Source organism: Falco naumanni, chromosome 2 (assembly GCF_017639655.2).
Source record: "Falco naumanni isolate bFalNau1 chromosome 2, bFalNau1.pat, whole genome shotgun sequence".
NCBI classification, from domain to species: domain Eukaryota; kingdom Metazoa; phylum Chordata; class Aves; order Falconiformes; family Falconidae; genus Falco; species Falco naumanni.
Genome location: NC_054055.1, coordinates 299,363 through 312,075, shown reverse-complemented (window position 1 = coordinate 312,075; position 12,713 = coordinate 299,363). Strand labels below are relative to the sequence as shown.

Genomic DNA, 12,713 nt, shown 5'->3' with positions numbered 1-12,713 from the left:
GAAAGTGCTTGATACCCCAGCAGCCTCAGGATATCAGACCAAAAGGTAGCAGGAGAGTCTCCATCCCCTCCTCCCCTGCTTCCCTTCTGCCCCATTTTTGTGGTTTTCTTTCAGGAAGGGTGAATTTAGAGATGTGACTTTTTTCTTTCAAGCACTTCCTATCTATTTTAGTGGTGGGCTTGGCAGTGCTAGTAAATGCTTGGATTTGGTGATCTTAAAGGTCTTTTCCAACCGAAATGATTCTAGGATTCTATTTTTGTTACTTATTCCCAGCTGGTTTTGCTGCCACTTTGTAAACTCCACGTGCCTCCTGTTTTGCGCTCACCGATGCAGTTTGTTGGCTAGGAGACTCGCCACACACCACGTCTCGAGATTTACCGAGCCTAGCTGATATGTTTAATGTATAACTGCTGCCTTAATTGAATAATCTGATTTAATCCGTCACTCAGTGCATGATCCAAACAGTCTCCAGAGGGGCTCAGCCAAGAATACAAAGGGAATGTGTGCTCTGGGGTTTGCTGTGCAGCTCCAGGGTGGTGGGGATGCATGGGGGCTGCGACCGCCAGGCTGCTTGCAGGGAGCTTGCCGCAGTCGCAGCACCAACAGCTTGATATCTCTACTGCAGAGGGAAAAAACCCTTCCCTGTCATTTCCGAGCCCTACTGCTATCTTTTCTGCTACACGAAGCAGGACGGATGATGGTGGGACTGGGAGAAGGTGGATGATGACTAACCCATCCCAGCAGAGCATCTCCGAGGGCACAGGATTCCTCCCAGTGCTCCGACTGGGGATGGCAGTGGTGGGAGGCAGCTCGGCCACAGCTGAGTGGTGCTCTCCCCTCTGTGGGTATAGATGTTTGTTTCCTTTTAACAAAATACAAATTAAATATTCCATCTCATAATGTGTCAGAAAGAAACAGACAGGTATTCCTGTGATCCCAGAAACTCACGGCACACTGGATGCTACAACCAGTTCATGCAAATGAACAGCTAAAAGGCTTATCATTGTGTTTCCAGGGCACTTTCATAAATGATTGTATTCCAAATCTGGTTAGGTCTCATTTGGCTTTTCACTTGAAGCTGCAGAGGCACCAGGGTGAAGCAGTGCATGCTTCTTGGGGAGCAACAGAAAGCATCTCCTGTCTGAGGTTATTTTTTGAAAGGTTTTTGGTTCGTTGGGGTTTTGTTGTTTGTGATCTTGTATCCTAAAGATTATGCCAGAGATCTAGTACCTCTTTTATAGCCACATGTTGTTTGCCAGGCAATGGTCGCTGAGAGGTGGGGGGTTTGAAACCACCACTTTCCCATGCTGATTTTTTAAGTCTTTTGGACTGAGGTAATCTGGTACAACTCTTCCTGAAAGTGGGTAAGGAGGGAGGAAGAAAAAGTGTTGTTTATTTTTTAGTGCAGAGATGTTGAATATAGTGCAGAAAATCTACTTTTTTATTATAAAGGTACAAATTTTAAACACACTGAGCAGCCACAATGTTGAAATCAGTTGGTGTTTCAAAGCTGAAGGAAAATGGGTTGAGCAGGAATGTCATCCTGCCCTGGCCCAAAGGAAACTGGCTTTATTTTGGCCAAGGTAGGATCCTTTCTGAGTCCTGTGTCTCGGCGTGTGCGGTACTTGTGAAATGGAGGCAGGTAGCCTGCAGGTCAGGTCAGACTCTGTAAGGAAGCAGCTTTGCTCCAGCTGGAGGTTCAACTTCTTCCACATCCCAGAGCTACCGACAGTGGGGCTGGATGAGTGGTTCTTCGGGGATGTGGTAGACCCTGGACCGTAGATGCAGAGCCTGGACGGAGGAGAGCGATCCCACAGTGGGTATGGACCTGGAGACATCACCCTGTGATACCCCGAGCCCGGGCAGTCTGAGAAGCACCGCTGAATGAATTGATTTGATAAATGGACATTTATTACACTCACAAATTGGCTGAAACCAATTTCGGTCACATCAACCCCTGATAACTGCTAGGGTATTGATTTGTGTAAAGTAATACAGTGAATTTATCAGTTCAATAGCAAGCTGAAGGGCCTCTCAGAGACACAGTGCTACAGTTACGCTGTTACAGATGTACAAAATAAAGTGAGAGCACTGCAGCCACGCTGGAAATGGCTCCAAAGAAGAAGGCCCAGGCATCACGAGCCTCTTTGCTTGGACATTGGGTCTGAATGTCTTAATGAAATTTCAGCAAAGCAGTGTGACCTACCTCCTTTTATTTATTTATTTCTGCCATCCCCGAAGTTACAGGAGGAAGGAGACAGCTTTCCGAGATGCATGGCACGGATTTCTTGTGTGGCTGTTGACAAAGTGGTCGGCATGGCTGGCAGCCACTTTCTGGGTACAAATCCCAAGGAGAGGAGTGCTCCTGAGTGCTTTCCCAGCTGACATTTTCATCCTTCAGACTGGCACTGGTGTCCTGCTCTGTCCTAGGATGGCATCTTTGTTCCTCTTGCTGCAGCTGAACTGTGTGGTGGCCAACCTAGGAGAGTCTCCTACAGCCATGGATGCAAGACCCCGGCGCGCAGTGGCCCCTCTCTGTTTTTTTCCAGAGAATTCAACCTCAAAAAGAAAGTCAGTATGCAAAACTGAGAATTTTTCAGGTTTTCCAAAGCTCAAGAGCGCTGAGGCTAGGCTGTGTGCTAGAATATCTCATCACTTTAAGGCTGTTTGTAGAAAAGGTTTTAACATCTCATCACTGTGTTGATCTAAGTAACCCACTAACTAACGATAAGCAGCACCTTCCAGCTGGGATCCCAGACAAGCACTAACTTTGTGGAAGTTTTTTTGTGGAGTGCTCTACATCCTTGGGGTTGCTATGAGATGAGATGAGCATTTCCCCATAAAGTCTGGTATCCTGCTGCAGAGGGGAGTGAAAAAAGACCACACTTAACCTCGCTGCCTTCGGACCGTTGAGCGTGCTGACCCCTGCAAGTGGTCACTCCATGCCCTGAAGCAAAAGTTTATTACCTTTATTATCTTAGCTGAGATAGCTGCAGAAATTGTCGGCCGTTATGTTATTCCCCGTCAATTTTTATAAAATATATCAACCCTGGGTGTTTGACCTCACGTTTGCTGTGATAAAGGGCACCAGGACAGCAGGATGCAGCGAGGCTGCTGGCGCTGGGATGGCTGCAGCCTGCCTGGGCTCGCCCAGACCCTCCTCAGCACCTCCGTGTCAGCGGCAGGGCCGTTCCCTCCTCTCCCTCCTCCTGCAGTGGCTGCTGTGTGGGGTGATGTGGCCTGTGGGTGGCTGGAGGGTAGGACTGGGTGCCCGCCGGGCTCTGCCCATGATCTCTGAGGGACCAGAGCCACAGCCCAGGCTGGTCCGTGGGGCTGAGCAGAGAAACCCAAGCAGGGAGAGGCAGAGCCGGACGCAGGCCAGTCCTGCAGCCTGGCTCTATGCCTGAGCTAATTAAGCCTTGACAGGAGTCAGGACTTATTAGCATGGCTAAGGGACTGGGTAATACATCTCGATCGCGTCCAGGCATAAAACAGCCGGTCCTCAAGTTCCCACTCAATTCACAGCCCCTGTGCCCAGTCCCATTCTGCTGGGTGGATGTGCCCTGGACTTTGAGGTTAAATCGGGCTCTTTTGGCTGTTTGGGTTGAGCATTACGCAGTGACGCAAACCGTCACCTTCAGACTGAGCTACCACCACCTTGCAGGAAGACCTCCCATCTTTTCCTGCAGACTCTGCAGAGATTAGGGACTCAGCCACACTCCTCTTTGTAAGTTGCTGCAATGGTTAATCACCCTCATTATTAAAAAAAATGTTCTGCCTTATTTCTAGTTGGAATTCATCTAGCTCCATCCCCTGGAGCATGTTAATTTTGTCTGCTAGATAAGCGAGTTCTCTGCTTTCTTGTGGATATACTTAATGACTGTGGTCAAGTCAATCCTCAAACCTCTCGTTGTTAACCTCAGTAGATTGATTTTTTCATGCAGTTTTCAGGCTCACTCGAGGCTTTGCACATGTTTTCCTAATCCTCACCAGATCTATCGGTGTCCACCCTACGTGGGTGTCCTCAAATGCAGATGTGAGCTCGGAGGAGCTTGGCCGCGTGCAGGTCTTCTTAGCAAGAGGAGCAGCTCCAAGAGCTTTGTGGTAAATTCATGTGAGCTGCATGATCCAACCACTGATAGTTCATCTGAGCTGCTGCTATTTAACATCTTCCCACCATGTCTCCTGCTGGCAGAGGCACCATTACACTCTCAGGCTGTAGGCTACGATATTTGGCTTCTTTTTACATGCAAAGTGGAAATATGTATTAAATATTTCCCGTGTTGGTTTACTCTCCCTGTTCCTGGAGGAAGACCCCTCCGTGTGCCACAGCTGGGATGCCTTTTCTTAGGGATCTTTTGTTTTCCTGTACCCCATCAGGTTTTGCGTACTGACTTTCTTTTTGAGGTTGAATTTCGAAATTCCCCAATTTTAAAGGTTAGTGTCATGCTCTCCTGCCAGCTCCACGGAGAAAACACCACAGCTCCCCACAGTGTCAGCCGGTGCCCCGTTCTGGGGAGACACAGGCAGCTACAAGCCTGGGGCTGAGGAACAGGGACAGAGGCTTGGTCCCAGGCTGTGTTTTGGTGACAGCAGTCAGAAAGAGAGGAGATGTGAGTTTGGGGATGGCAGTCACAAAGAGAGATGCGGTTTTGGTCCTGTGTTTGCTGTGGACACCACTGAAAGGCAGCAAACACAGAGCTTTGCAGTGCCACATGTGCAGCAGCTTTTAAAGAGCTTTATTTTAAAAGCACGGTCAAACTGTGGATCTCTTCAGTGATTCCCCTCTGTTCTTCATTCTACCTCTGATGCTCCTGTTTTCCTCTGCTACCTATCTGCTATCATGTAGGTGATCATTCTTGGGCATCTTGCCCATTTTAATCCCTACTTCTATCAGACATAACATGCCGCATATTTGGTCTTGCTGACGTCTGGCCATGCGCTGCTGGAAGAGCACACTTGCAGCTACCTCGTTTGGTACAGCCTCCCCATCACTTGTAACACCGTACAGTTCTGGGTTTTGTCACTTCTTACAAAATCTCACAAAATGCTTTACAGCATGCACCAATCCATATGGCAAGAATAACTCTTTTTAAGAGCTGTAATACAGGCTGTGTTTAAATAATGCAGATAAATCAGGAAGACTGAGATGTGAGCTTGTCTCCCTCTGAACTAGGAGCTGGAAATTAAGTATATTGCAGTGCCTCTGTGGTTAAAGCCCAGAGTACAGGCTGTGATCTGGTGACCTCTGCGCTCTGCTCTGGGGCCCTGCACCATGTCGTTTTGCTAGAGCCAGCTGCAGATTGGTACAAAGCCGTGGTCTGGAGCATTTCATGTCCCATGGTCTCTTCCTGGCTCCGGCTCGGTCCAAGCCCGTCCCTGTCCCCAGTGCTCAGTGGGAACCAGCACATGGTGGTGCACCCAGAGGGCTGGTGGAGCAGAGCGAACTCAGATGATTTTGGATTCCTGGGGCTCAGATTTGGTTTGGGGGAAGCAGAGTCAGCATTCTGGGCTGCCATCCCCCATGAGCACTTCTGGTCTCAGCGGGGAAGAGCTGTGCCCTTGGGCAGCACCCACTCCCCTGACATTGCTGGAGTCTGTTTAAGACAAGCTGGGAGACAGAACCCAGTAACGCTTTCCTTACATGTCCTCATGTCCCTCTGATGTGCATCCTTACAAACATCCTGAAAGAAGAGCTCAGTTCATCCCATACAAGATTGGGGTGAGATCTGGAGCCCCTGCAGATCAAAATTCTGAACAACCCACAAAATACCTCCTCCTGTCCCTGCCCCCTTTAGCTACTGCCAGAACTGAAGTGTATTAGCCACCCTACCAGCCTGCACCCATATTTCATATTTACTGGTGGTCACTTCAAAATGTTTCAGGGTGCAAATACCCTGGGAGTCTGTTTTCCAGGGGCTGTGCTCAGCACGGGCTTTGCTCAAAGGTTTGTGGCACTTGCTTGGACTCCAGAGGAGGTTGGACAGGTATTTGGAAGTGAAAGCCATGGAGGATCCATGCCACAGCAGGCACAGGAGATCCCCAGAGCTGAAGATAATTGGAGGACAGCACAATACAGGGAGACAAGTCCCGCTGATGGGACTTGGTCTTCGCTGAGCCTCCTCCTGTGGTTGCTGCTTTACCCACCGCTCCTGGAGCATTGCTGCACCAAGCTGATGCCCGCAGTGGATGGAGGAAACATCTAGTCCATCTCCTGGTGTCAACCAGCCACCAGATTTCATGTCCAGTCCAACCACGGCGGTATCTAGTATTACAATGCTAAGAATTCTTTACTTAGTCAAAAGGCCAAGCAGCAACGGATGCTTGGTCTGAACCAAGGCAGTCACTTCTGTGCTTCACAGGCCAGATCCAGCCTGGAGGTGACTGTGTTTGATCCTCTTGGCCTCAAAAGCCATTCCTTATCTTCCAGATAAGGTGATGTTACTAGTTTGGTGTTCCTGGCATGGTGATGTTACTGGTTTGATGAACATGGTCACAGAGTCTGAGGCTGTTCAGTGGGGTTGAGGGGCTGAATCACACCTTGGGTGGCTGTGGACACCCATGGGGTAGGAGGCATCCCCAGGCAGATCACTGTCTCTCCTGAAGAAGGGGTGTGCTGTTCAGACTAGGAGTTTAGGAGGTAATCGTGTGTTTAGGTTTTCAAACCCTCCTTGCCTTTTGTAAAATTTTCCATTGGTATCTTAACCAGGGTGCCCTTGGATACTGCTGTCCAAAGAGGAAGAGAGAGAACCAGTATTCCTTTCCCAGTCCCTCTAGACTTGCACCAGTTCAGAGCTTTTGTGACCTTCAGTCACCTCCCTCTTTTCATTCATGTGCGAGAAATAATGCATAAACCTTCTCAACCCTGCTTTTTTACAGAAAGATTGTGCTTGCAAGCTGGTAATGCGGCATGCCTCTCACATCCTCCCCTCACCAGCCCCCCATTGCTCCATCCATCCATCCATCCATCCATCCATCCATCCATCCATCCCTCCCTCCCTGTCCCCCCTCCCTGCCGTCTCCCTGGCAACACTGAGTGCACATCCTGGAAAACTTTATCCGAAATCTGCTCTGGGCAGCTTTCCAAATCCATGCTAACCTGATTAGGTGTCTCTGGGGCCTTGGCTGGCTAATCAAATTAGATAGCACTAATGGTAGCAAGGACTTTGAGTGGGTAGAGAGCAGTAAAACATAGTGTATACTTAGTGATAATTATACTTGCTTTTGTGTCATTGATTTATATGCCTCCCCCACACCCCCCGCCCCCTTTTTGTTTTCGTTGTCTTTCAATGCAGCTATTCGGAGGAAGGAAAATGGCTGGTATGATGAGGAGCACCCGCTGGTCTTTCTTTTCTTGGGATCATCTGGAATAGGTAATGTTTGGGTCGTGGTGAGAGGGATGGAGAGCCCTGTGGAGAGGCTAGGCTGGGCAAGGGGGCTACGGCCGGGCTGCTCCTCGGGCTCAGTGTGGGCTTGCAGCACTTTGCGCAGGATCTGCGTAAAACACCAGTGAAAGGTGCTGTCGTCCTCCCAGCTGGCTACCCAGTCCATCATCCTGCAGGGCAGCCACTGCCAGACTCCAGCACGCGCAGGCACGTCTCGTGCTGGGGCATGGGCAGCCTCACGCTGAATCATCCTGGGAGTCCGTCCACCCTCCAAGTCTGACAAAGGGGCAATTTTCCCAATAAAGGCGTTATTTTAACAGCCCTGTGCTTTCTAGCAGGAATGCCCGCATCCTCCGTAGGGGGGGGTAATAGCAGAAATCTGCTGCTGGCAACCCAAATCTCAGCTCATCTTGCTCCTGTGGGCAAGGATTGCTTTGTAATGACGGGATTTTATTGACACCGATAATATTTGTCCTCAAGCTCAATAAAATGCAATGCTGACAGCTGATCAGTTCATGAAATGTACAAAATGACTTTTAGTCAGGGGGAAAAAAAGAAAAAGAAAAAAAAAGCGGCTTTAAAGTAACCAAACTGTGACATTTGAAACAACCTTGGTGCTTCTCCTGCATCTGCTGACTCCTGTGGTCCCTGGGAAGATGCCAGTGCTGGAGGGGTTAAGGCAATGGGACACAGGCAACGACTGCTGCCTGACCAGGCTCCTGCCTCAGAGCAGTGGCAGGCCGAGTATTAACTCTAAATGAGTTGCTATAAAGCTGTATAAAACCATTAAGAAATGTTTTTGAGACTTCATTGCGCTGCTTATAGCAGGTCTGAAAGCTCAGTGCAGTAAATTGTCAGCTCTTCCACTCCCATGTATTTCCACAGGGTTGGGGAGTTTTCCTTCTCTTCCTGCCATAAAAATTAATATTGAAATAAGAAAGCAAAGCAGCTGAGAATTCTGTTGGATCAAGTGGGTATTTTATATAGGGCCTGATGTAACAGCAATTGAAAGCCCAGGTACGTGCAAACTAGAATGGCTAATGCGTCTTCACATTTCAGTAGGATCCCACAGCAGTTAAACATTTTAAAGATCCATTCATAGATTACGTATGTATATGCAACGTGTAAGTACACATGTATAACTACATGCTTACACATCGGGATCTACGGCACAGCAACATCTGAAGCCAACAAAGTTCAAACGGAAATAAGATGCTCAATTTTGGCAGAGGTTTTATCTGCCAGCACGGGTTTCCGAGCACGGTGATGAATTCCAATTTTTGCAGCACTTTTGTGGTGATCTAATTAAGTGATCCTGCAAATCCGACCCACCAAATCTGTCGTCACCGAAATGCAGCTGTGTCAGGCTGGGGCAGATGTGTAATGCCTCCAGTAAGACTGCACTGGGCTTTAGCTAGTTTGTTTTTTTAAGACACTTTTTTTTATTATTTAGAATAGTTGTTCATGGCATATCTGCATACCTGTTCCCTGCTCTAGCATGTCCAAGAGTTTATTTTTCAGTGTGCAATGAAATCTAGAATGGATATCTGGGCAGTGCAGGTAGCACGCAGCCGTCAGGCAGTGGGCGAGGTGCTCGTGCCCACCCGCAGAGCATCCCCTGTGGTGGTGAAAGCCTGTGCTTCGCCTTCACTGGTAGTCCCAGGAGCCAAAATCAGCCCAATTCTCCACCTCATAAACCCAATAAACCCAGCATTTACGTGCCAGAGGGGTTTGCTGGCAAAGCCGGGATGTGTCTGACACGGGCAGAACGCGCCTGTTTAATTAAGCGTTTCCCTGAACGCGTGGGCTGGAGGGACAGGAGCTGGCCTTCCGTAAGCTGGCATGTGTGTTCGTCTGTGTCAATGTGGATTTGCTCCATTACCACTTGTTCTTAATCCTAGAATCGTATGACAGTTGCCTTATGTAAATCAAAGACGGAAAGAATATCCCGTTTCCCTGAAATTCTCCTATCTAGCGCGTAAAAGGTGTTGCATATGAAACTTCAAATATTGAGAGTAAATATAGCAAAAATCTGATCTAACCACATCTTCTTGTGGTAAAAAATAAAGATCTCTCTGCCCATCTTGTAAGAATCAGCTATTAAAAATGAAGCAGCCGGCCCAGGGCCCTCGGCAGGGCGTTATCCCGGGGATCCAGCAGCGATGCCCTCTTCCTACAAGTGCATTTGCAGGAAAAAATAGGCGAATTGGTTCCAGGGGAGGCCAGCCCTGGCGTTAGCACAGCTGACGGACAGACGGCAGGCAAACAAACCTGGGTTAACACAAGGTTTTTTCTTCCTGTCTTTGGAACAGGTAAAACGGAGCTGGCCAAACAGACAGCCAAGTACATCCATAAAGATGTCAAGAAGGTAACGCCTCTGCCATTTTTTTCCCCATCGCTTTTTGCCATCCGGATGCTTTTAGTAACAGGTGGGGTTGGTTTCTCGATGGGGTTGGTTTCTCGGTGGGGTTTGTCACCTGGTTTATTTTAATAAATGTGAGGGTTGGCTGTGCACAGTGAGAAGGGGGTTCTGCCACGCTAAAAAGGACCTGTGAAGGTCCCTGTCTATGTCACCAGGGTGTTTGAATTGTAAAAATCTGAACGAATTTAACAATACCTTGTGTGCCCTGTTGCATGTTGCTGTTGTTTTGACATCCTGTATTGTGACTGTATTTTTTTTAACTTCTGTTACTAGTAACACTGTAAATCATTAGAAGGATAACATTCTGAAAATCTGTGTTACATGCCCCTACGTGCAGCTCTTGTTGCACTGTGCCGCTACAGATGGTGGAGATGACGACGTTCATTTTGTGCTCAGGTTTTTTTAGTGCTGAAGCGTTTGGGATCCAAACAGCAGATGCCATTTGTGTGGTTTAGTCTGTTACCCACTTGACAGTTCTTTAGAGAAGATGGTTTGGAATTGTTTCTAGGTGGTGGTGGCTTATCAGAGGGCTAGTTCAGGGATGCCTGAGATTTTAAAACACCAGGCATTTAAAGCCAGGCTCCCGAATTCACATTTGAGCCTCTGCCTGCCTTGAAGAGGTGTCCAGCTCTCTCCTATGGAGAACTGGGGAAGGTGCAGAGTTTGGAGCTGGGGAAAAGGAGGAAACACAAGCAGAGCTGCCCCCTGCACCGATGCTAGATTAATTCCTCTCCCTCACATCCTCCAGCAGAGAACGGACACAAGATAAAATGAGACATGTAGAAAGAAGATCAAAAGTAAAACAGCGCTATAAAAATGGCTGTTCTGGCTTCTTTTCCTCATCCTTCTATAATTGCCTTCCAGAAGCAATAAATCCCATCTCCTGATCTCAAGCACCTTCATCCCCGACTCCCACACCTGGAACTGGCCATTGCCCAGCCAAACATCAAATGGAGAAATCATTTAAACGCTGAATGTTGTGTTAATTCAATAGCATGTGCAAATCGGAGTTTTATTGGTAATGAATCAGCTTGGCTGTCGGTGCTGTAACGAGTGGTGTGAGGGGGGGGTCGTAAACCCCACAGGCGGTAACAACAAATGCTAACCTCCTTATCCAACCTGCGTGGTGTGAACCGAGACAGGAGATTTGGGAGCAGGATCAGACCAAAGCAGAGAAGATCCTACAGAGCCTGGCTGTGCTTTGCTTGTGCCAGCTTTTTGCTGGGATGCTAGTGGGACGCTCCTCGGCGTGCGCACTGCCAGGATCGGGCCCTAGTCTTGTACACTTCGTTCCACCGTAGGCAGTTTGTTGGTGGTTTAATATTTTGCAGGGAAATCTGGCTCTTGTAAATTGAATTCTGTCCTAAACTGACCTGAACTCTTACCACCACCCTCCAGATACCGGCATTTCATGGGAGGGTGGCAAACCAGGCAGATCCTCCTGCTTTCCTCCTTCCCTTGGCAGTTCATGGCAGCACTGTCTCGGCTCAGTGCCGCAAGGCATCACCTGGGACCAGAAGAGCTCCAGGCTCCCTCTGCGCTGCCAAACGTCCCAGCCATTAGCTCCGCTGCTGAGTACTCAGGGCCAGGTTGAGTGGGACTGTGGGCAACCTGCTCTAGTGCACCATGTCCCAGCCCATGGCAGGGGGGTTGGACTAGATGGCCACTAAAAGTCCCTTCGACCCAGACCACTCCATGATTCTGTGGTCCCTGCGTGACTGTGTCCATGCATGCGCAGTGTGCATGTGTCCGGCTGAGCCGTATACGCAGACGTGGTGCTGCGCGGGGCCAGTTCTTGTTCCCAGTCTGTGTATCCTCCCACCTCCACTCGCTCTTCCCAGTAAATAACCATTTCACACGGGGCTCTGCCTTTTGTTGGAGGATAATATTTGTGTTGGCACGTTTGCAGCCAGCCTCTAAGGGTCTTTAGCAGCACGGGGTCAGCGCCTGATCCTGCCTGGGAAGAGCTGTGCGCAGCGGAGCAGGGAGGTGCCGGCTCTGATGGGTGGATGCTGAGAGAGCTGCCGTGTCCAGCTGGCTGTGCCTGTATGGATGCTGGGAATGTTCAAGCTTAGGCTAGCTTCTTAGGCAGTTGGACTAGGTGCTCATTGTAGGTCCTTTCCAACTGAAATACTCTACTCCATTCCATTCCATCCTAGTCTATTATTTTCCATTTTATTCTATTCTGTTCCATTCCGTTCCATTCTATTCTCGTACCTCTAGGAGCTAGATTATAGCTGTGAGCCCAGGAAATTCAGTGTCTGCTGTGCATCATCAGCTTTTCAAATGCAAAAAGGAAACTTGGCTTGTATCTGTAAATTCTCTAACAATATTATCTATTTAAGGTGATCACCCACAAACCTAGTTTACCTTGGCTTTATGATTTTGATTATTTTTTTTTTATTTTTGCGGAGAGGCATTGTGTTCTAGTTGTGATTCATTTCTGAAAAGCTGAACCACAGTAATACCCATTTTATGTAGCAAATTGCAAGTTGCTGTTTCAATCTCATCTGTGTCACTCTGGCTCTAGCGACGAGCAGAGCGTCTGAAGCGAATCTCGGCCGGGGGCTGTGAGCCAGTAGTGGGAACTGTTCCTGGCTGTCTTTGAGAAACTGCAGTCATCTTCCTCAGAGCAACCTCTGGCATTTTGTGGTGGATGTGGCCACTCCAGTGATGGCGGTCCTTGAGAGCTGCACAACTATGTGTCCATCCATGCAGCCCCCTCCCTAGTTCTGGAGGAGCCTTCTAAATATAATGAAACTTGGAGCACATTAATCAAATATCACGTTAAGTATTTTTCTCTTTCAGGGTTTCATCAGACTGGACATGTCAGAGTTCCAGGAGAGGCATGAGGTTAGTAAATGGGCTGTCTCTGCTTCCGAGGGGTGCACCTTCGAGTTCAATCA

The 12,713-nt window shown here is 48.6% G+C and overlaps 1 protein-coding gene across 1 annotated transcript in view; it reads left to right on the top strand.

The window, feature by feature from the left end:
• CLPB (caseinolytic mitochondrial matrix peptidase chaperone subunit B) overlaps positions 1-12,713 on the top strand; it is a 92,299-nt gene that overhangs the window by 67,520 nt on the left and 12,066 nt on the right. Inside the window, exons 8-10 of the mRNA XM_040584966.1 lie at positions 7,296-7,373; positions 9,698-9,753; positions 12,616-12,660. Coding sequence (XP_040440900.1) covers positions 7,296-7,373; positions 9,698-9,753; positions 12,616-12,660 — 179 coding nt within the window. The remainder of the gene's footprint in view (positions 1-7,295; positions 7,374-9,697; positions 9,754-12,615; positions 12,661-12,713) is intronic.